Raw genomic sequence first — 25,622 nt, forward strand, 5'->3', positions numbered from 1 at the left:
TGGGTTGTATTAACATCACATAATGCAGGTAGTAGTCTGTTAGAAATCCATCACACTTTCAACATACAAATCTTTTCACTTTATCTTTTGTACCCATTCACAATAACAAATATACATATATTAAATAATACATTCCATCCATAAAGCAAACCGTTTTGGATAAAATACTTAAAAGATAAATGTCTCAGGTCAGTAAACGAACAGAAAGGGAACAAGAGAGAGCGAGAAGGTGTTTTCTTCATTGACACCGGACAAACGGTCAATCTGTTTTCTTTTACTCTTTGGATACATTTATAACTAAATGGCTGAATGACAAATCAACCTCCTTAAGCGCAAGCCATGTGAAAAAAATCCTGTAAAAAATAAAAATAGGAAAATAAATAAAGTCCCCCCCAATTGAAAAATCAAACAATAAAAAGTGGATGTTAATAAAAAAGAAAAGAAAAAGAAAAGAATTGTAAAGAATAAGGTGAGTCCAGAAGTAGAGGGGCCATCAAGATTGCAAAGTTTGCCTGTAACTTTTTTTGTTTTTCAACTCTCTTTCTCAACTCCCTTTCTCAAGAAATGATAAAACATGCTCTGCTGTCCCAAAAAATGTATATGGCAAAAAAAAGGGAATTGAAAAAAAATATATTTGTATTTTCAAATTATTTTTTTTTCTTATCATAATTTCAGTCCTAGAGCCTTTCACTTTAAATAGAGTTCTTATTACACACATTTTCCCCTCTATGACAAGGAGTAAAATCCAATTAATGTGGGGGGCAAAGTGCAGCCTCCCATATATTATATTACATTATATTATATACAAGTATGTACCAAACCCTTAACACCAGTGTTCATAAGTTTCTGCTTCATCTATACCACTATCAAACTTTTTTTTTTTTTTAAATAATGGATTACAAAGCACACCCCTGTGGTTCCTTTAATTTTGTGTGTATACCCCATCCCCACCATAGGAAAGAACAGTCCCTGCCCCCACCAAGGGTGCAACCTCACATTGCCCGGGTCACCTGCAGACCGACTACCACTCTGAGCCAAAGACCGTCCTCTGGTTAAATCTAGCCTGAAATTCCTCGACTCCCAAAATGCATTCATTTAATATCCTGATTTTACTTTTCTTTTGCTGCGGATACATTTGAGCGTGTTTTCATTCCACCAACAGATAGTGTGTAGTAATGTAATGTGAGCACACATAAACATGCCCAAATAATTACCATTACCACACACACACACACACACACACACACACACACACACACACACACACACACACACACACACACACACACACACACACACACACACACACACACAAACCATTATAAAGACAGCAGCAAATTACATTGATTTAAAAAATATATATGTATTTGAAACATTGTCATTCCCCGAAGACCTCCTAAAAATACTTTCCTAATATAGTGTAAAATACATATTGATTTATGAATGTAGGCGTGCAAGGTGTTAGCCAAGTCATGCGCCGTACACAACTTAAAATACTTTGTGATAATGAACTGCTAATTTTACTGAAATGTGGAAAAAAATAAAAAAATAAAAAATCTAGCCTGGAAAAAAACCCATTGTAGACAACTTTCCATTTCCAGTTTCCATTTGAAGTTTGACCAAACCAACAGTCCAGTATAGGCAGGAATTCATACATACGTGTAGCAATTTTTTCCCGTTCCTTAAGGAACCACTAGAGCATGCAGTCTCTTCCTCCTGTATTTGCAATTTTGCTCCGCCGGATGTCTTACTATGTTTCGGTGGGCTGTTCTCGCATCTGGGATCATAGCACAAACATCTAGCATTACCCAGTCCGTCTTGAAGCAGGGCATCCCTTGCACGGCCCTTCAACATGTCTGTACAGACAAGCCAAGCAAGCACGGCCCATGTATCACAGTTCTTTCGAGTAAATAGTTATGAAGTGTATACCATCTCTGTCTTCAGAGGCATGTGCAGCTATGGCAGGTTCGGAGCGTGGCAATATGGGTCGGATTGGGACGTGAGGCTGGGGCTCTTCATCTGCAGATTCCTGGAGCACAATGTGGGAAACTGAATGAGAACTACAATGAAAAATACAATGAAGAGGGGAAAATGAGAGGGGTCTCCCAAAAAATTCTGCTGGGGAAAGCCTGGTGATAAATTCAGCCATTGGAGGTTTTTTTTTTAATGTGCAGACTGGAAGTGATGATCAGTAGGCATCAAGTACCATCAACTTGCCTTCACTCTCCAGAAAATTGCTGTGATTTTTCAAAATACATACACTACACTGTATTTAAAAGTTGAAGGCATTTTTATGAGAGAAAAAGTAATCACTAGCTGAAGATTGCAGATCCACTTCTAAAGGAGGGGAAAGAGTCAGAATTCTGTCCTTCCTAGCAATCCACCACTTCACCAAACTGGCCTCAGCTGAATTCCCTTAGTCAATATTAAGTTAGTGGTGCCAAACCTCAGCAAAAACCTGACCCAAAAGAGAGGATGGACTGTACACAGCTCTTACTGCTCCTTATTACACCAGACAGCTTGGTTGGATCCAAAACAAGAAGCGCACAAAATGAATTCCATAGATGATGTGGCTTCAGCACAGTTTGCAGCCTGGTGGAGCAGTTAGACATGGATTGCAAACGGGATAATCTCCCATCTTCCACCTTTAAAGCTCCTTCAGAAGCTCCTCAGTGTCAGGAAACCAAGTCTGCCAGTCCCCAGCAGCGCCAGGCCATCCATACAACATGTCTGGTAAATGGTGACAGCAGTAAGGCTGGAGGTCTGCTCCAGTGAGCGAGGTGCTCCTTCACTGAGGGGCCACAATGAAGAGAATGAAGCGCTGTAGAATTCCAGCTGCTTCCTCTGGTCTGGGGCCACCTTGGAGGACAGCGGCAGGTTGGGCATGAAATGGTACAAAAGGATGATAATGTTCTCAACTATTACTGTTCTATTGCCCTGTCCCTACATGCTATCTCGACTTTGAGACTTGGCCGTGTAAGACATGGCAGACAGGCCCTTGTCCCGGCACGTAGGTCCACAGCTCAAGGCATGGCTCAGGTAACAAGCAACACTTGCTTCACAGGAGCAGACATCCTGTTGAGGTCCTCAAAACATGTCTCGAAAGTTGAGTCCCTACAGGACCATGTTGTGGACCTTCTTCCCATAAATTCTACAATGTAAGCTCACGCATCACTCACAGAAATCTATTTTTGCCGTTGTTCTTCTGGCAGCCGGGTAATGCGTGTAGTTGACCTCTGTAAGGACAGCAACCTTAGTATTTTGTATGGTGGTTTCACAGATACCATGTGGACCTGCTGTAGAACAATGGCAAAAATGTGCCAAATGTTACAATACTCATGAATAGACTACCCCCCCCCCCCCCCCCCACCCCACTAATGCGATACATGTACATGGCCCCTATTAAGTTCAAAACAGCAAATATCTGAAGTAGGTGACAAGTTCGCACCTCTGTTTATTGCTGAAATACTTCCAAATGTCCAGTTTCCCTCGTCTCAGCCCAGCAACATGGCAGCGAAAGTGACAGCTCGTTGGGGCGCCGAGTGCAGCTGAGCCAAGTGCCGCGCTGGAGTGGAATCATTGTGTCATTGGAAGTTTTGGGGCAGGCCAGTTGAGGATGTCACTTTCTATAAAGATGCCACGCCATCCCAGTGTGGCTCTGGGGGCCTTGACCAGACAGGGTGTCCAGCCCTGCTCAAGTGGGAGACGGCAGAAGTCTTAGTCTGTCTACTTCAGTCCCCAACCCAAAATTCTTTATCTCGGTCAGGATCGCTGGGTCCCTGCCTGGGCTCAATCACTTTTGGCAAACCTGCCCAATATGTCCATCGCCTCGGGATGTCATGTACTTGTTTGTTTTAGCCTCAAAAAAAGGGTTGTGGTGACAGTAGTGTGTAGTTTCATGGCCATGACTGTGGCCACTGAAAATGGCTGGCTAACACATAAAACAGGGGTTTTTTTAAACCCGGTTAAAGTCGCTAAAAATAAGCGATTGACACCTTTCCCATTGCCAGGAGAAATGCCCTTTTTTTCATGAACACGTGGGAAAAGCAGCGTGTCATGGTTCCAGTGTGATTGGGAACAAAACAGTAGAGGAGACAGCAACTTAAACAAACAATGAAATAAAACAAAAACTAAGTAAAACCTGGGAAAAAAAGTATTTTAAGCCGCTCAAAAGAATCGGATCGTTCTTGAAAGGCTTGAAAGGATCGCCTAATGAAAGTGACATTCCCATTTAGACAAATCGTAAAGATATTGAGTCTTTAAGTGATGTGGAAGTTTACCTTTTTCACGGGAGCTTAGCTTTACAAAGCTGAATTCTTTGTGTGCAGTGACTCAACATAAGCCAGGGCACTCTGCATGGAAGTCAGGCAATATCCCTCTTCTCCAATCAAATAGCTAGGTGGGGGGGGGAAAGAGATCAAGCATTAGTTGGCTCAATGAAGAGGTGCAAATAAGTAAACAAAAAAATAAATGACATTTAATTATCCTTTTCCATTAAAAAAGCTAGAGGCGGGAACTGAGACAGCAGCACTAGTTGCAGCACCGAAATAGCTGTTTGGATGAAGCACAGAGAGAATAAGGTCCTCTACTTTGACTAAAGGATAAATGACAACTAACCACCGCATCCCAAAGATTCCATGTAGAAAATCCTCCCTCAGCCTTCCAAGCATGGAATCTGCATTCCGCAGCTTGCCTGACATCGGGGGGGGGGGGGGGGGGGGGGAGGCAAGAGCCAAACAATAAAGAGATAATGGGATGTTTCTCTCTAAACTGCTGAGAATGCTGTGGTCGTGACACTGTGTCCAGAGCCAGAAATTTTAAACATATTTCCTGTGCGATTCCACCAATTGACTGGACTTGACTCTGCCACTTCCCCGCCCCACCCCACCCCACCCCTGGTCCTGCCTCTGCCGCCTCATGAAGGCTTCCAAACCACCACAGAGCTTGGAAGTGGTTTCCCCACCAAGCAGGATTTTTAATTTGTGTTTTTACAGGGAAGGGAAAACCAAATCCAGAATTTCCTGACATTCTTTGGCCGTGGCCAATCAAGCCGGCGCATGTCTTTTCCTACAGAGTTTTAAAACTTGTGGTGACGGGCACGCACCATGACGTGGTCATGATGCGTGCCCACAAAAACGGCAAATCCAATCTTTGCCCTTAAATCCCCAACCCCAATCATTTATTTGAGGAGGAAGGGGTCTAAACAGGAAGAAGGAAGGAACATTTTACTGTCACATAATCTCACTCTGAGAGTTGCCTTTAACAAATCAGATTTTGGCAACGCATCAATATGCAGCATCCCATGGTTCACTAAAGTTAGAAACAATGTAAAATCAGGAAATGATCCTCTAATTTTAATAAGCAAGGTCTGCTACTGTAGCAACTCTTCTTGTTATTAGCAACACGTAAACTGCACAGCTTCCTGTGCAGTCGTATAATTTCCTGTCAGTGTAACATACAGAATCAGCCAGACATGTGACAAAGTCCCTCTTATCCAAGTCACACGTACGTTTCAAGTTATTTTTCCTAAGGCAAGTCAAGTCAAGTCCTTAGTTAAGGCAAGTCAAGTCCCAAGTCACTTTTTCAAGATACTGCAGTCTTACCTGCAGTATCCAGTCTTCATAAAGAGAAAAGACAAGGTATTAGTACCTGTCTAACAATATTATTGGCCAATCTATTTAATCATCAAACCAAATAAGTGTGACGATGAATTTTATTTGTATTATAATTTTTGATATTCAGTGAAATAAATGTAATCAAACTTCTCAAAAAAAAAAAAAAAAAAAAAAAAAAGAAACACTTCTCAAAAATTTTTTATTCTCAATCAAAAAAAGATTCCCTCCCCATCACTTCTGAACAGTGAAACACTGAAAGTCAGACTAAACTTCAAACTTTGTACCCCCCCCCTTGTCCGTCTGTCTACCTGTTTACATCTCAAAAAGTTATGAATAAATTTGCACAATTTGATTTGATTGAATGAAAATTATTGAATTAAATTTTTGAATCCGATAGTGATAACTCTTGGTACAGTCGTGGCTGCCATGATGACGTGATCTGATCTGATCATACTGTGTGTGTGAAAACAGCGAGAGGGCAACAAGTGCGTCTTGTTGAAAAAAACGTCAGGTAGCGAGGAGCTTGACTGACTGACATGGCAGTCATCCAATCATGACAATGCCCATTGTGCGCTCTCATACTTCCCCAATACGCGGCTGTCCCCAATACGCGGCTGTGCGATATGATATATGCGATAAGTGCGATATGATATTTCGTAAGACAATAGACAAATTATCTTGTCTGTACACACACACACACACACACACACACACACACACACACACACACACACACACACACACACACACACACACACACACACACACACACACACACACACACACACACACACTTTTTTTATACCGCTTATGTTATGTTATATGTTGCAAATCAGCGGCAGAACTGCTCTATAGCAATGTGACGATTTGGAGTCACTGTGCTTTACGTTATCTGGGCTTGGGAGGAAATGTAAACAAAGGAGCGCGGCGCTCTCGGAACCAATCACCGCGCACAGAGCTTCACACGGAAGAGAAAAAAAAACACCGTCCCATGTTTACAACTCACAACTTTCTAAACACCAACTTGTGTTTGATAAGGAAATCCAAAATTGCAGGATGGCACCATTCATGGATTACTACAACATTTGGCCGTCTGCTACCGTGTCACGTCAACATAAGGTGAGGGGGACCACCAATCCCAACCAAGGTACATTTTTGTTTGCCAATTGTGTTTTAGTTCATGTTTTCGGTGAATGAAAGTTAACACAAACAAGTCATTCCAGTCATCATGTCTTAAGTCACGTCAAGTCACAAGTCTTTAACTTCCAAGTCGAGTCTCAAGTCATTTATTTTCTGTCAAGTCAAGTTGCAAGTCATCAAAACACTGAATCGAGTCCACATCTCTGGAATCTGCAAATCCAAAACAAGCTTTTATTGTGGTAATATTTTTACCGCATAAATTCCAATCGTTATATTTTGGGGTAGCGAAAGAAAAAAAAAAAAAAAAAATGGGCACCAACCCTTCGTGAATGAACTCCTCCAGGGCAGCGCACTCGGACACCAACTGGGGACACTGGCAGCGCAGGGCCACAAAGGACAGGATGGGCAGCAGGTCGTCCGCACCACTGTCCAGAGGAGGGGGGTGGGGTTAAAGTACTTTTATTTAACACTTGTGGTATCTGATTCCAGTGGCACAAGCACAAAAAAACTAGATGACAATTCAGCAAATAAATAAATAAATACATACATACAAATCAGTAATAAGGATATAGTAATAAAAATGAGACAATGAAAGTGAGAGAAATGGTTGGATGATGAGATTGTCCCGTGAGAAAGGCCGGAGTTAAACCCCCCAATCACACGCAGCCCTAACTGGGATGTGTGTTGCAGAGATGGCAGAGATACAGCGACCAGCAGCAACGACTGCTGTTAGGAAGACAAATTATGGGTCTGGAAGATGTTGATGGCTTGATAGTTCCCCCTGGGGTACAGACAGGGAGCGTTTGTATATCGCCGCCCCTCACACGCGAGTGAACGCTCGCGTGAGAAGGTGGAAGTCCCGCCACCCCCCCCCGAGAGACCGACCCGGCCGGATGCAACCAGATACTCCCGCTCGCAGGTTCCAGGAGATGTTAGCGTTGTAACGTGGCAACCAGAGAGGTCGGACCTCACACGCATATAATCACAGTCCTGGGAGAAACCTCCTATGAGCCAACTACTGTAAACACACACACACACACACACACACACACACACACACACACACACACACACACACACACACACACACACACACACACACACACACACACACACACACACACACACACACACACACACACACACACACACAACGGTGACTAAGTCCGATCCTGGAACAGATCCGGTGGGTCTGCATTCCATTCCGAGGTAACAATGCCCTTAATATCGATTTCAGTTCACAACGGCATTAAATCGAATTGATTCAGATTCATTCAAAAATCTTACGTGATTCAGTCAAAAGAATCCAGACTCTGGCAATAAAGAAACATGGGGAAAATGGGCAGTAAAAGAAAAAGGCAGAATACATTTACAGTAGGATGCTGGGGGGCAGGGTGTTGGACCAGACAAAAGGTGGAGGGGAGAACAAAAGAATGACTGAATGCGGAAATGCTCCTGAAGGGGTAAAGAAAAGAGTGAGCGAAAGAGATGTGCGCCTGTGCACATTTTCATCAAGTAAGAGAAGAAAAATAAAAAGAAAAGAAAAACTGACAGCCTAACAACGGAAATAATACCAAATAAGAAAATAAATTGTTATTACAACAATTAGTTAGTACAATTAAAATCTCTTGCTTGGAATCAAAGAGACCTGCCGGAAAACACCGGTGGTCTCTGATGGTCTCAGAAAAGCACTCACATCTGGGTCGACACAGAACCAGTATAAAAAAAACAACAGCTGAAACTAAAGCAAACATCATAGGTTGAGATGGAAAATGCAGCAGGAGAATGTGTCTTTAGTTACTCCTTTGGCAGAGCATGACTCAGCTTTGAAGCAAAACAAGAGAATAGTTATATTTCTAAGTATATATTATTACATTTCAGCTTCCAGCGGCTATGGGCTGGCCTTCAGGTGCTTCACCTTTAAGTGGCATTTCCTTTTAAAGGGGACTATTACGATCCTTTTTACACAAGTTAATATAGGTCTCTGAGTTCCCAAAAACATGTTTTTGAAGTTTTTTGCTGAAAATACCACTCAGATTATGCATTCAAGCCATTCTAACATGCCTCTTTACCATCCTGTTCCAAAACGGGCTGTTTTTAGTGGGAGGAGCCACCCTCCAGAGGCCCCGAGTTCCTTGAGCTAATGGCGTTTGAGTACAAGTTCCGGGTTCTGTGAGCCAATGGCATTTGAGCATGCCGTCCGGGTTTTGTTGTATTTACTCCGTAACTGTCACCTTATCAGTCCACCAAAATCTGTTTCTGAGAAAATTTGAGGCGAGAAATAAGCAAATAAGCAATCCAGTTCACTCATATTAGATCTAAAAGGCCTAATTTAAAAGTTTGTTCCGACTTTTGTTGCCATGCTTGCACCGGCACTCTCGGACGGGGGGGGGGGGGGGGGGGATTCTTAAAATACAATAAATAAATTAAATAAAGTACTACAAAGAGTACTACAGATGCAATGTTTGCTTTAAGAGTGCTGATGGAAAAGTACAGGGAAGGCCAGAGGGAGTTGCACTGCGTCTTTGGATTTAGAGAAGGCATATGATAGGGTGCCAAGAGAGGAAGTGTAGTATTGCAGGAGGAAGTCGAAAGGGGGCAGAGAAGTACATAATAGTGGTACAGGATATGTATGAGGGCAGACAGACAGTAGTAAGGTGTGCAGTAGGCGTGATGAAGGCATTCAAGGATCAGCTCCTTGAGACCTTTTTTGTTTGCAATGGTGATGGACAGGTTAACAGATGAAATCAGGCAGGAGTCTCCGTGGACTATGATGTTCGCGGATGACATTGTGATCTGTAGCGAGAGTAGGGAGCAGGTTGAGGAGAGCCTGAAGAAGTGGAGGCATGCATTAGAGAGAAGAGGAATGAAAGTCAGCAGGGGAAGGACAGAATACATGTGTCTGAATGGGAGGGAGGGCAGCGAAAAGCTGTGCAGGAGAGAGGTGAAGAAGAGAGTACAGGCAGGGTGGAGTGGGTGGAGAAGAGTATCCGGAGTGATCTGTGACAGAAGGGTTCCAGCCAGAGTGAAGGGGAAGGTCTACAGGACGGTAGTGAGACCAGCCATGTTGTAGGGTTTAGAGGTGGTGGCACTGACAAAAAGGCAGGTGGCTGAACTGGAGGTGGCAGAGTTGAGGATGTTGAGATTTTCATTGGGAGTGACAAGGAAGGACAGGATTAAGAATGAGTACATTAGAGGGACAGCTCAGGTTGGACAGTTTGGTGGAAAAGTAAGAGAGGCCAGATTGAGACGGTTTGGACACGTGTGTAGGAGAGATGAGAGTTACATTGGGAGAAGGAGGCTGAGGATGGAGCTGCCAGGCAAGAGGAAAAGAGGAAGGCCAAAGAGAAGGTTTATGGATGTGGTGAGGAAGGACATGCAGGCGGCTGGTGTATGGGTGGAAGACGCGCAGAACAGAAGGTATTGGAAGCAGATGATGCGCTGTGGCGACCCCTAACGGGAGCAGCCGAAGGAGGAATAATTAAATAAATACATATATACAATAAAAACACTTTTTATTGGTTTTGTTTGGAGAAACGCACAGTGGATCGGATGGCACAGCCTACAGTCTATGTACCACTTACTTTTAATGTTTTTTTTAGAAAGAAACACACCACACAATTATTTTTTAAATACATACATACATTTCAATCCTCTGCAGTGTCTTCATGGACAGTTGGTATTAATTCCTTTCTCTTAAAAGATTTGTTTGCTGAGTTACTCAGATGGAGGGCGGTTCTAATTCTAAAGTGATTGAATGCTAGGTAGTACTGAGATACAAATCTGAACGGCTCGTCTTCTGAATTAGAACGCTCATAAAAAAGTGACTCAGTTGTCGTTTTTCACAGGTTGTGTGTGCACATGCATGAAAAAGTGAGTCTTGCATAAAAGGTCCCCTTTAAATAAGCTTCCAATTATGTCACTTTGAGGTCCGAGCGGCCACCCTCGACGTTGAGTTTAGTTAAATGTGGCAAATTGGTTTATGTACTTTTGACATAAAAAGCGTAGCAATCATTAATAGATTTGCTATCCATGATATCCTTTGCTATGCGTTTGTGTTATTTTTACATAGAAAATAATACAGAAGTGTATGCTTTTGATTTTTGGTTTATAAGATTACTGCCAACATTTAGTTTACTTTTTAAGGTTTATATTTAATGTCAGGTACGTTGTTCTGATTCACTGTTTATTTCGTAAGTTATTGTATAGGACTGTTATATATTTGTTGTTTATCATTTGTATATATACTAGGGCTGCCCCCGACTAAAGATTTCCCTAGTCGACTATTAGTCGTCAGTTCCAGTCTTTAGTTGACTAGTTGTCCCACGTTTATGATATTAATTTACAAAGGTGAACCACCGCAGTAAAAGCCGCCGTCTTGCACATTTCTAAAATCGCCAGGAGCAGCCAAATAAGTTGAAAAAACATTTCTTAAAGGAAAATGAAATTTATCCATATTCGTGTTCCTTTGTGCTTTTTTTTAAAATCTCTCAACGTATTTTCAAAACCGAGTTTGATTTATAAATAGTAGAAAAATGTTAAACCGTGGAGTTAAATATTCCCGTTCGATAACGTGGGGAAATGCAGTTCACTTACCAAGACACTGAACAGTGCTGAACAACGCAGATCGATCTTTTCCTTTAAAGCGACAGTCCAGGTGAAGATCATTCATCCATATTCCATTTTATAAGAAGTCGCAATGCGAAACCATTTTGATTTCAACTTTTAAATCTTACATGTTTTATACACACACGGTGACAAAGTAGTGGAGGGGGCGTGTCACTGACGTCACCGTCACTTCCGTAAACAAGACATAAGGATCCAGTTTCACTTTCACTTCTGTGAAAACTCTGTGTTGTTATTGATCACGAGAAGCGGGTAGAGGGAGATCTAAATCATATCACGGAACTTAATCGGACAAGTGCGATAGATCCAAGTCAGTTTAAGCAGCGTGCACTGGACTTAATTTTACACGATGATAGGCAGTTCTCCGACAGCAACGCTGAATCTGATATTACTCCAGACTTGGAGAACATTTCAAACAGCGGATTTCAACCTGAATGTGACGATGAAATGGAATATTTTCAAGAACCACCGGAGGAAACCAACAATATGCCCGTTGTTGTTACAACGGAAGAAGTTGATGACGTGATGAAGTCCGTTGAGGTTGGTGATTTAAAATAAAATAATTCCACTTTTATAAAACATGTATATTCTTACTGTTAAATAAAAGCTTTTTTCAAAACAAAAATACATTCAACGTTCCCTCAAAACACAAGAACAAAGCAGTGATTGGCCCATTCAGAAATATGTTAAGTAACCATGTGGCTTTGGCTACCCCATTTGCATTCTGGGAGCTAGCTGACCGAAGCAAGTCTCGGCGAAACTTTCAAGGTGATTATCTCAGAAACACGGTTTGCCACACCCTTGTCATTAACAAGTCATAGCTTTAAAAATATTTGCTTGATTTGCTTAAGTGACACCTTGTTTGGAAGCCCTTACTCCACACTTTCAAATGACGGGGAAGAAAAAAAGTTGAAAGCCGCCAAATGACCCTAAAGTCTGCGGTGGGTCACAAATATGTTTTTGGAGCATCAGAACATGGTTTGAGTTCCAGGGCTGAGAAACAATATTATAACTAACCTTGTCCACACTGTACTGCATAACAAATAAATACAAAAGCTAATAACGAGCCTTCTGCACACACAAATCAAGCCGCCTGTCAAAAGCTTTAATTATTTTTGAGTGTGTCTGAACAACCAGCAAGGAGACTGAACCTTTATTTTTGTTAGAATTTGTTTCAAATGAAAAGCCCTCTAGCGTTTCTTGACAAGGCACAGCTCCCAAATAGAGTTTTTTTTTTATTCCACGACCAACCGGCCCATGAAAAACTTGGTCGACTAAGATTCTTCTTGTCGATTATTTGAGGCAGTCCTAATATATACACAACAATACATATAATATATATATATTTTCTGATTTTCCATACATTGCCATTTTATTTTTTTGTATATTTAATGTATTGCTTTATTATTATTTTGCCTACTGTTTGATTTTAAGCTGTTGAGACACAGCCATTTCCCGCCGGGGATGAATGAAGTATCCATCTATCTATCCATCTAAATAACTAGTCTACATTGAAATAGAGTAAATAAAGTCAATTTTTACAATGTAATAAAAAAAATGTATGTCTCTGAGAAGTGCTAGCCGGCCGGGTCCCCTGGTGTTCTTAGCTCTGATCAGTCCACGCACACTACGATACAAGGAGACAGATATAGAGCGGCAGGCATGGCCTCAAACCCTTCTCCATTAAAAAAAAATGACAGTGATGAGAATTGCAAGCGGTAGTCCGGTGTTCTCTATTTTTAAAAGAACTGCCATTCTGCTCTGACAAGCGGCGGCGTTTTTAAAGCTGGGGTGTAATCTTTACATTTTAAGTGCAGAACGCACCCGGACGACATAAAACTCTGGTGTTGTTGACGCCGCCTTGATTGTCTTTTGAGCCCAACTTTAAAAAAGTCTTTCCTTTGGGCTTAAGAGCGCAGGCTCTGTAGTAAAAAACAAACCCGCAAATAAAAGGCGTTCGCATCCAAGTGGAACAAACTTAATCCCTACGCCTCATTAACTCGTTCCAAACTTAGATACATTTCACGACAAATAAAACTGCTCGCTTTATTAGGTTAAGGTTAAGATTAAGATTAAGGTTAAATTGGCCGGTGTAAAGGCTGCATCTCCTGACTGGCAAACCAGAACCGCCACACACATATGCAATTACATTTCCTCATTTAGTCCACCACCATCACCAAGAAAGTTTACTGGCTAAATTGAGCCCTCAGCAAGCCTGTGTGCCCAGTAATTTTGGGTTCATTGACCCAGTGAGTCTGATCCTTTCTGAATTACCCTGGATTCTCCCGGCACTTTTTGCCTCGTGCACCTTGTCGGGCCCCGCCGAGTGCACTCCAAAATATAGACGGCGCGACCCAATTTTAGGCACTGGCCCTCGGAAGAGGCACTCGATGGGGGGGTGGGAAGGGGCGCGGACACGGGACAGCCCCCCTCAACTGCTGGGGCTGAACCCATCTTAGTCCTGATCAAATGTGACAGGGGTAGGAAGCCTAAAAAAGATATTAAAAAACCTTTCGGACCACCCCCACTCCTCCCCATCTTAAAAACACGACAAGGATAAGCACACAGGCACTGGATGCAAGAATTTTCTTTGTACAGAAAATAAATTCATAGTGTGGGGCAGTTGGACCTGCTGAACATTTTTGTCTACGTGAAAAATCCGTGTGACGGGACGATAAGATGCTACTTACATGGCGGCTGTTTTGGGAGCGTATTCCACCTCGTGGAGACTCCTGTAGTCCTCAGCGCAGGCGCAGATGTGCCGGAGCGTTCGAACTGCAATGAAAAAGGGAAAACACAAATAGAAAAGGCTCATTCACAATCTGTATTCACAGCCTTTTATGAAATGGTGCTTGGGACGAAAAAAGGTTTGATTCCATAAAACAAGCTAGGTTAATTATCTGTGAACACCAGACATCCGGAAGTTAATCAATGGTAACTTTGCCGTTTAAGGTGAAAGTAAAGGAAACCTATTCTCCAAGTCTGGATTTGGTGCAAATCACCTCAATATCGCGTATCAATGCCAACAACAACATAAAAACGTTAATGAATCACCACACCGATACACTCCAGCTTCCTCTGAGGACAGCAGTCTTTGCAGAGGAGCTTCAGTTCCTGAACTGCCGACTCGTAGGGGTAGGAACCCTGCAGCACGCCGGGATCCTGGGGGAAGAGTTTGAGAGGCACCCCCACGTCGTCGGGAGAGGCGTCACAGTACAGCTTCATGCTGCACTCGAAGGCTGACTCCCTGTCCCTGTGAACCTTCCTGTGGTGACGGCAAAGAGATAAACTACCTTCTATCTGGTAGAGGATACAGTCCCGTAATGCCCGTTGGTATGGTCACTATATTGTTATATTTTTAGGACATCCCACACATCACTCACACACCGCCACTGGGTATATACGCAGCCAAATCGGCTTCTAGTGGCAGAAGCCCCGAGTCCATTGAGTCATGGGTTGATGACGAAACACTCACTTACATTGAAAGAATGAGACTCAAGCTGATCATAAAAAGAGGGTGTACTGTAGTCAATGAATTCTGAGAAACGCTTCAAAAACTGAAAAGAAACACTGTATTGAAAAAAAAAAGTTTTCAAACATGGCAGTTAACACACCTAACCCATGTCATGTTGTAGTATGACTGAGGAGGACTTGGAATATTACTGCATCAAAAGATGTGTAGGAATGTATTTAAGCAGAATCTAAATTAAGGATGCTTCAGCGACACAACGATGAAAGCGCCAAATAGTCTAACTTTAGAGCAACACTGCCACATACTGGCTAACGAGAGATACAACAAGTATTTAAGTGCATTTCAGGTGATACTATATGAAATTTAGTTATAATTTTCTTTTTACTATACAAACTGTACATATACTGTGTAACATTAAAAAACCTGATTACCCGTCTGGCTGCGTTTTTTTTATTGATTGAAGACTAGCCCGCTTTCACTCAAAACAATGCTTGTAGGTCGCTTCTTACATGTTGGGAAATGGCCAATGTAAGGGGAAGAACTTGATTACTTTAGTGTGGTTGATGATATTTTGAAGGGAGCCATGTACCGCATACATGAAAAACACTTGCTGAAATGCTAGTGCGCCTGGGGCCTAAGACTCAGATTGGTGGCGTATATTATTTTCGGATGCAACTGCATTACCGGAAGAGAGCCAGCAGGGAGCTCCACAGCGGTGTGAAGAAGGCTTCTTCTATGCTTGCCACACAAAGGTCCTTGGAGTTCGCTGTGTTCAGACACTCAAAGGACAGCAAACACAGTGACAACAGCTGATCTGAAACGGAAAAGACAGAAACACTCACAAGAGACTGAAGAAATTCATCCCATTCAAACCATATAGCCAATATTTCCATATGTACTTCATTCGGTAAGATGCATCTTTCCTTCTGACATAAGAAAACATTTGTTGTAAATATGGCACGGCTGTTTATCTCCATCAGTTGTAGCAGGTGTGGCTGTCATTGTGGTCGTCACTCTCCAACACGCTGCTCTAGTTGTGGCTCTCTGGGACATAATTACCTGTGCTAGTTCAGCAGCAGTGCCGCAAAAATGAAACTTAACACAGGTAAGGTTGCCAGGTCTCATGACAAACCCAGCCACCCCCAACTCGTGGACAAAAAAAACAACCCACTTCAAACACTTAAAAAGTAGCCAAATCGCACGGGAAAAACGCAGACCTGGCAACTCTGAACACGGGCTTGAGATTGTTTGTTTACACTTAACTTGCTGCTAGATATGACCCTTGATTCGCTAACATGAACCTCATAATAACTGGCTTGCACCAACATCATTGGCAACCCGTTTTCACGACCAGGCCAGTCGTGAATGGCCCCCAAAAGCTTATCGTCATGACGGTCCTGCAGCGACACAAATCTCCACCATGTATGCAGAACCACTACCCACAGTGACCCATAAAACAATAACCACAGCTCACCAATAGCGATGTGGATATCCTTCACGACCGACTTGAGGTGCTCCTTCAGCACTCTGGATTCCAGCTCCTGCATTTGGTTCTCCCCCTGCGACGGCTGCTCCGAGGGTTCGAAGGTCAGCTCCGAGTCAATGCTCGGTTCGTCATCGGCGGCCCCACTGCCATGAGCCGGGGCCCAGTCCAGCTGCGTTAAGAACTGCTCAAGGTCCTCAAAGGAATTCTCTCGATCCGCAGTGGCGAGTGTGCCGTCTTGCTCGTCCCCCTCCTCCTCTTCCTCCTCTTCCTCCTCATAGTTGGCGATGTGGCCATGGGAGAGCGAGGGGTTGGAGATGAATCTCTGGCTGCCGACGACGCCCGCCATGATACCTGTGGCGGTTCTTCCCGGGTTGTTCGGGGACTCTGTGGGAAGACGAAAGGTTTGGCGGGACTCTTGATGAACTCTTTTCTCGATTAACTCCCCTGAACACTGAGCTCCAAGTTACTTGCTTTTGTTTGTCACCACAGTGACTAGCCATGGGTTTTACGTTTCCCTGTAGACACCATCCCATCAGGGGGAGGGGCTCATTGGGCCATTGCAAAATACAAAAAACAGCTTTTTCCTCAAGCTAAAAATAAAGAGACATTACAATAAGCAAGCCTGTTGTGGGAACTTGCACATGAAAATGTGTTTGAGATAGACCAGATGGTATGTTTGGTATGGGCTCCTCTAAGAATGCATTGTAGAAATTCTTTGCGGTCCAAGTCATTCCCTCCCTGGATTCTCTCTATTAACTACCTCAATATCAACTAGTGGTGTAATGGAACGTAGTTGATCTATATGGATCGCCCCCACGGTGCGGCTCACATGTGAACCGTGGATCAATTGCAAAATTTTACCATCATAGTGATATACGGTTTTACTGCTGCTGTTACTTTTTAAAGTAATGATTCCATAAATCTCGATGCAGAGTTGCAGTGAAAAGTATATAGACAAGACGGATGCGTGCTGTGTTTTGCTCTGCAGCACAATGATTGGTTAGCGGTATGTCACCGCTATGTGTCTGCTCCTCTACCATATCGGAGCGGTCAAGAGCCGCTAGTAAACAAATGTATTGAGAGATGCAGACTTTTCTAAAAAATCGACTGTAACTCGCATAATTCTGAACTGATGTTCATGAAATTTAGTTTGTTATAAACGTGAGAAATTGAACTTGATACTTGTTACTTATTGGAATTCAATTCAGTTACTGGGAGTAGATCTTATCATATTTTTTCACAAACAACCATGTTTAAAGGATGGAGGGATGCCTCATATTGCACTTTAATTTAACAATTGATTATAAATTATTTTATATATAAGGCGAATTAACATCTTTTAACATGGCCTCATCCTGCTTTCCCCAATCATACCATTTTGGTTCCCTTATATCACAGGTTAGTAGGTAGCAATTAAAATGGCTGCCAAATGCCAATAACAAAATTGCCCATCCCCCAAAGTGGTCAGTTCTACAGTACCTTGGTGAAGCAGCGAGTGGGCGCCACGGGAAGGTTTGAGCGGCAAGGCGGGACATGGCGGCAGACCTTTACTAACAATCGGGTACAGCTTGTTGTAGAGCCGGTACTGGTGTTTCCTCAGGAGCTTCATCACCGGGTGGTCCGGACAGCTGGTGCCACATGCAAAAGGCATTAGGTTGAATGATCAAAACATTCACCATTCCCATCACTCTTGCTTCAAAAAAAGAAAAATAATAAGACAATGGTATTTTATCACATTTGCATATAATAGTAGCATTCTAGAGGGAGAGTGAATTATCTATGGAGACAGATAAGTCTGACAGACATATACACAGACACAAACACTACTTTGTTTACAAACATTCGATCTGATATGGAGTGTGGTCTTGCGCCACACTCCATATCTTAGAGTAAAAAAAATATATATATATTATGAACAATCTCACAGGGTTCCTGAGGTTATGTAGCAGCTCGCTAGAAGCTGATGCTAGATAGATAGATAGATAGACAGATAGACAGATAGACAGATAGCACACCAAGGTATAACTCAGGTTAGTAAATGATTCAGCCATGAATGATGTTAAGTTTCGTCCTGCTTGGCAAGTTGGAGCAATGACTACCTACAGTATGTGACTATGTTGAATAGAGCACCCTAACGGAATGTCCCATTCTGCGTCGCCTACCTCAGCAGGTAGGAGACCAAGCCCGAAACCAGTCCTGCATCATCCGGGTTCTTCTTCATGTTGGCTTTCCACTGTTTGGGCCAGTCCTGCAGGAAACACACACGGAGAGCCGGAGAATAAAGCCAGTGCCTGGCTTTCTCTTACAAGGCTGGGCAATCATTTTAAAATTGTGTTGAACAGTTCTCAGAGGTCGGGTACAAAGTTCGCCCCCGCCATCGTCAGATTCCTGTCTCCTGTTGTCAGTAACCTGTTGCCTCACCCCGTATAATCATTGGATGAACATTGAAAGGTCAGAGACTATGGCTCAAATAGTTTGAACTTTGAGCAGAACAGAGACGGAGGTGTTACCGCACTCCTCATAGGAAAACTTAGGGGATTACGATGCTTTTAAACAGCGAGTGGATTTTCCAGACATCCCTTTTTACTTGATAAAAAATAAATGGAAGAAATGCTTTCATGCATCTTTCCAAGCTGTCCACTGGCCCAGTGAAATCATATTGACGTGTGAAGATTATTTAAGCAACAAGGCAGATCCTGATGGCTCAAAGCATGAAGCTACTCAGACGCTAAACGTCTGATAAATGAGGGATAGCATTCTACGTTGATCGTGACCCGTCGCTCACTCTCACCAAGGTAAATCTAAGCGCCAAGCCCAAAGGCGGAGAATTCCAGGTTAAGAAAGTAAAAGTTCTGCTTCCACTCATCAGTTGACCCTTCAGGTTGACGCTAATGAGCAAATCTACATGGTTGGCTCAAGATCCCGGAGTGGAGTTTTACTTTCCGAATCTGGATTTTCCACCTCTGGTGCCAGAGGCAACAGTAAATATGATTTCATTGGACTCGAGGTTTCAGCTCATACGCTTGAAGGGAGGTTAAATTTATGCATTTATTGCAATTACTCACTGATGTGTAGTCAGCTGGAGACACTACTACTCTGCTAGTCAAGACTCACGTGATCCTGTTCATATTCCAGCACGTTAGCGTAGAGTACACGCTGCTCCTGCTCCTCTGCAGTTACACTTGCAGAGGCTGCAAACCTCCTGAAGCCACAAAAACATATACAATGATTTGGTATTTACTCTTAAAAGGAGGCAGGCAGAGACTGCCGAATTATGTCGCTTCTGAAAGCAAAGGAGTAATAGATCATATACAGTAATTCTGTCTCCAGCATACTAAAATATTAAGGGTTTTTTTTGGTCAAAATTCAGTTAATTTAATTTTAACTTAATTAATGTTAAGTTTTGTTCATGAGCAACAACTACCTGTTGGCTTCCTCCTGTAGCCTTAGTCTCCGCTCTTCGATTTTCCGTTGAAGCTGGTAGCATTAAGGAAACCATACAACATAGCCATATGAAGGATTATGCAAACCAATTTTTGATTTATTAATGATTAATGTAATTTCAATATGTTCCAGTTAAATGTCATCACTTGCTCACCAGGACATCTACAGCTTGGGTTTAGTTCAATAATGTACAATGGTCAGTAACTTTAGGGGCCACAGTAGCAAGCAGCTGCAGGGATACGCCTGATAGTGAGAGAATATATAAATACATTGAAAGGAATAACAGCGCAATACTGTATTTTGGATGTTTTGAGGTGCTTGGTGGAATATTTACTCCCTAATCGAAGTACCTTAAACTGGAGTTTATTTTTCTTTTTTAAAGAGCAAACACAGAGGCTGTCAAAAGAAGGATACAGCATTCTGCCTGGCTCTGGCTATGATGAGGTTCTCCATCATCTGCCGCTGGAGAGACAGCGTCTGTATTGAGTAAAATCAGGTGAAAGTAAAAATAATTTAAAATAACTAGGTAAATTATGTGACACAGAGTAAGCTGCAAAAAGTATATATAAACACACAAACACCTCTATATCGCTCTCTCTCTCTCTCTCTCTCTCTCTCTCTCTCTCTCTCTCTCTCTCTCTCTCTCTATATATATATATATATATATATATATATATATACACACACACACACACACATACACCTATATATATATACACACACATACATACATATATACATATAAACACACACGTATATATATATACACATACATACACACACACACACACACACACACACACACACACACACACACACACACACACACACACACACACACATGCATACATACATATATATATATATATATATACACACATACATACATACATATATATATATATATATATACATATATACAAACATACATATACACACACACACACACACATACATATATATATATATGATCTAGATAAATGTCCTCTAGTGCAAGTGTGAGGGCCTGACAGTAAACCAGGGAAGATGAAATGACCATGGTTTGTCTGTTTACACAATATGACTGCAACTAATACGGTTTATGATAAGAATTCTGCTTTTGCCATTAACTACACTCAATTGCAACACAATGTCGTCTTTGATGCTGAAGCAACCATTAATGTGAAACTTCTCTTTACCTTTACGAAAGCCTTTAGTTTTCTCCAGCAAACACGCAGCTCCATTTGGTTACTATTGCGACGGAACATTCCCCTTATCGGAGCGGTGGTATTTAATAAAAAATGTAAATAATCCCATAGAATAAAAAATATATATTTAACTGAATTTCCAGCTCCTTCAGTGAGATTTTTGTTAAATACGCTCACCACCCCTCACACCCCCGGAAGACAGAGTTACTCGATCATAAAAACAAACAAACACAAACAACCGACTTCACGGCAGGAATGGAGCGCGTCGCCGCTTTGTTATCGCGTTATTTCGCGAGACTACGTTGCACGTCTGAACGAGAAGCAGGGTCCGGTCCTCGCGACTTCAGCGACGCAACAAAAAAAGACACTCGTGCGCAGTGGCCACGTGCGGAGGGGTGGGGTAGGGTGGGGTAGGGTGGGGTAGGGTGGGGTGGGAGTGAAGGCGGGGGTGTGGCGATGACGTGGACCGTATATAAAAATAAAAAAGAAGCCGTCGACGACTGCTCTCCGAAGAGGCGCTTGAAAGGCTCCAGTTCATTTAATTTGACCTGCACATTGATGTACATCTCATTTTTATAATGTCAGTTTATATCTAAACTGTTTTTACTAAATCACTCATTAGGAAACTGATCATAAAAAAAAGAACCAAAACTTTCATCACTAATCAGTACCATTGAATGATTAGAGTCAAATAGTGACCACAAAGGGTTAGGGTTAACCAACATTGCCAAACATGACTGCTGCATTCTGAATCACATGTGCTCTCTCTCTCTCTCTATATATATATATATATGTGAAATATAAATACAAACTACTGTATGCGGAGTGAAACAAACGACACCTGTCTGTAGTTGATATGAAAAACGGAATAAATGTGACTGGATTTAACTTCATGAGCTCCCTAGTGAAGCTTTCCCATGCAATTTAGTATGGGAAATAGTTGGCCTACACAAATGTCATCAAAATGCATTTTGGAAAATACGAAACAATAAGCAGCTCTTACTGAGGGGGCGGACACAGAAACTGTAATAAAGTTCTACACAGACACAGACTTTGGCGTGGACTGAATAGTCACTGCGTCAAGTGGTCTGACACACACATGAATACACACTAACCAAAGATGTCTTTTGGTAGGCTTGACCGGGAGCGAGCCTCGCCAGGCGGGCTTCGTAATTTGCTTTCAACTTCTGGTTTAAGCGAGACGCCTCTTCAATAGGTGTCAATGTCCTAGAATACACACACAGGTAGGTACATGAAAACATTTATACCCTGATATGATAAAAAAAAATAAACCTTTATGCGGGGCGGGTAGGTCGGTCTATAAAGTATGTACTTTCTGCTTGTGCACTGTTGCTCGGCTGCCTGGAGCTGTTGGAAGACCTCTGGCGACAGGAAAGACGGGGGTTCCCTTCCGCCACCCTCGGACAAAGCGCTGGTGGGGGAGGCTTGTTTAGACGCCGCGTCAATGGGAATATCGTGGAGAGGATCTGTATCAACAGCCAATAAGGAAGGGGGTGAAGAAGAAGTCATGTGGATAAATATTGACTTGTTTTGACCCCAACTGATCAAATGATCAAGGCCGCAATGTATTCACCGGTGCAGGAAATTGCGGGGCTTCCCGGTCGGACAGGGACTGGGCGGGAAGGGGACAGCAGTTCAGACGTGGAGAGGTCCGACGGCGGCTGCTCCATGCTCCCTGCGAAGGACTTGGCTCGCTCCAAACACTGCTCCGCCAGCCGCAGCATCCTTTCCACCTCCACTGTTGCCATCTCACTCTCCTCTGTGGTCAGAAGAAAACATCATAGGCAGTGCATTCTCTTATGTAATGGTAATGGTATTATTTATTTATTTATGTATTTATGATGATTATTATTTTATATTATTATTATTGTTGTTGTTATTATTATTATTATTATTATTATTATTATTATTAATAATAATAATAATAATAATAATAATAATAACACTACATTTAAATAAATAAATAATACTTTTTGTGCAATGACCAACATTTAAATAAATAAATATTACTTTTTGTACAATGACCAGAAGCGGGAAGTATGAATTTCAAGTTCAACTTCAAGTTCAAGTTCAAGAGATTATTTGTCACATTGCTAATACATTTGTTTTGGTTTATTCTTCCTTCTGTTTTTACTGCTTAAATTCTTCAGGTTTATATTGCTTAAAAATTGTCAGGTATGCTTTCCATTATCCTGCCATTTCTTTTAATTGTGTACAGTTAAGTGCGAGCGGTTTAATGTACATTTCACTTTTTCCACTAGATACTGACACTTTTCCTTTTTTTCCAAAATTCTTATTCTATTGTTTGTAAATTATTACTGCCATTGTTTTGTGATGTGAGCTGCTGGGACATTGCAATTTACCTTCGTGGATGAATAAAGTATCTATCGATTTACCTAACTAACTAATCTGATTAAGACTGGTTTCACAGCCTTCCATTCTTTCCTAAAGTTGATCAGTTCACTTGGGATTAAAATGATTAACAATGGCGACGGATGTCTGTGCTGGCAGGCCCAGGTCTGCGTTAGCTGAGTGCTGATCGGCCTGATCCGCACACTTGTTTTCTGAACATGTTTGTTTTTTTGCCGGGAAGGTGTTGCATTGTGGAGTTGTAAAAATCCTTGACCGACCGGTAACATTTTGCCTCTGTGAATACTGAGGAATTCAGGATGTAACCAGTTCAAATGAAAGATCAAACCTCCCTGTGACTGCCGCCAGCCTTGTTTAATCACCCGAAGGAGACTTGCCCTGTGTCACACTACATATTCATATTGTCGTACAGTGGCCTTTATTATGTGAGTAAAAAGAACAATCACTTCTCAAGATTCCATAGTTTGGACAGTAGCTGAAAGTATTTTGTCATATTATTTAATAGAAAAAATACTGAGGCAGAGAAATGGACCAAGCGGATGGATGTGTAAAGTAAAAATAAGCCAACTTTCACTGTACATTTTATACTGTAGGTATTGACAAAATTAAAGAAAAATCACAATATTTTTTCACGATTAACCTCAATATTGACAATTAGATGATATTTTGGTGCTTTCATAAAATGTTGACAGACAAGAAATAGTTGAGAATCAATCACTAGTGACGTGGATATTACAACCAAGCAGGAAGAGGCATTGGCTAGAACAGCTAGAACAGTCTATGTAGTTCAGCCTTATAGACACCATTAAACTACTGTATATCACGATAACCAAAATCCCACATGATATTGACTATTATATCCCAATATCGATCTTATAACGACATGTCTCCCAGTCATAGTTGTTGGTGTATTAACCCCATCATGAGCTCACATTGGAAGATAAGGTACTCAAAAAAAAGTGGGACCAGTTGAATCATAAAAAAAACTATTTACAAAAGTGTTTATTGTTGAATTGTATGAAGTCACATTCGCAGCAGGGAAAAACTCTTACTTTTTGATACAGCATCCTCCAAAAGTGCATGTGAAATATAGTTGATACTCCTTAGGTATTCACAGTAGGCTTCCTGCACAGTAAAGGGAGAGTATGTTATGACAACAATAAACGACCGGAGCATGCAGACAAATGTAATCAAAAATATCAAATATTTATAAAACGTTAACTGTAATGTGGGGTTTTTTTTTTTTTCATTATTAAATGTCAAATGACAGAAAAAACAAGTGACAGCTGTGAGGAGCGGATGGATTTGACACGCTTCCTAATCAACGCCCCTGTTTACGTTTACGAGCGCCTGTTTCTAAACCGGGGCGCTGCCATCAGTGGAGCGGGGCGCCCCGGTACCTTGTGCCGGTTCCCTGCGTCCAGCTGGATCGCTGCTTTGGCCATTTTCATGGCATTTTGAAGCGGTTTCAGCGCCCCGTCCGTAGCCATAATTATACCGGATGTGACGTGTGTATGTTTGGGGAAGTGCTGTTTATGGCGTACGCGCAGAGGGGAGGGGAGTTCGAATGCAGCGTTCCCTTGGAACTCAGAGATTGTTCCTCCGGAGACGCCAGTGCCCGCTTCCGAGTTAAATGTGGCTCCGTTCGGGAAACTCTGAAGTTAAAGTTGTGTTCGTTGGTACGTTTGTGTGTTCTACAAGCAACGCAACGCATTTTACCGTAACGTAGTACTACAGAGTGGTTTAGATGGAAGTTAGTCCTGTTCAAAAAAAAACAACCCAAAAGAACACGAAAAGGGAACGTTGTTGACCGATAACGGTGCCGCCATATTGCTGTCATGGCCCGGTCTGGTATCTCGGAAAAATTGGATCTTATCGATCCGTCCCGAAAGACATAAATGACCGTTCCTTTGCACTTACCCAAATAGGAGGTCGGGTTTTCCGAGTCTGGATTTTAGTGGAATGCAGCAAAATCGCCGAAATAGCGCCAATAATAATAATAATAATAATAATAATAATAATAATAATAATAATAATAATAATAAAGAACATCGTCACTTCCAGGGGGATTTTCGGACGGGATTAACAACACCCGTAAATTAAAACTCATTGCTATATGATCAAATATATCTTAATATAACTTAAGCATAATATCTTATCTAATCTGTGTGATTCGATTTAACCCATGTATTTATTAAACACTAAGGGGTTTTTTTTAAAGCAGAAATAGTAATGCACGAAAAGTTGTATTTTATTTTATT

At 41.9% G+C, this 25,622-nt stretch overlaps 1 protein-coding gene across 1 annotated transcript; it reads right to left on the reverse strand.

Moving 5' to 3' along the window:
• Window positions 1–1,506: 1,506 nt before the first annotated feature.
• On the reverse strand, window positions 1,507–24,851 carry vps9d1 (VPS9 domain containing 1; the record flags this gene model as incomplete). The annotated part of the gene is made up of 17 exons (XM_080002663.1): window positions 1,507–2,029; window positions 4,281–4,395; window positions 7,076–7,180; window positions 14,072–14,156; window positions 14,441–14,646; window positions 15,538–15,667; window positions 16,328–16,723; window positions 17,819–17,967; window positions 18,502–18,587; window positions 19,454–19,541; window positions 19,764–19,816; window positions 20,198–20,260; window positions 22,086–22,197; window positions 22,304–22,457; window positions 22,565–22,750; window positions 24,414–24,486; window positions 24,762–24,851. The coding sequence occupies 16 exons, from the start codon at window positions 24,849–24,851 to the stop codon at window positions 4,302–4,304; spliced, it is 2,070 nt and encodes a 689-aa protein (XP_079858789.1). The 3' UTR covers window positions 1,507–2,029; window positions 4,281–4,301.
• Window positions 24,852–25,622: the final 771 nt, after the last annotated feature.

This window comes from Zeus faber, assembly GCF_960531495.2.
Source record: "Zeus faber genome assembly, chromosome: 6".
Taxonomy (NCBI): domain Eukaryota; kingdom Metazoa; phylum Chordata; class Actinopteri; order Zeiformes; family Zeidae; genus Zeus; species Zeus faber.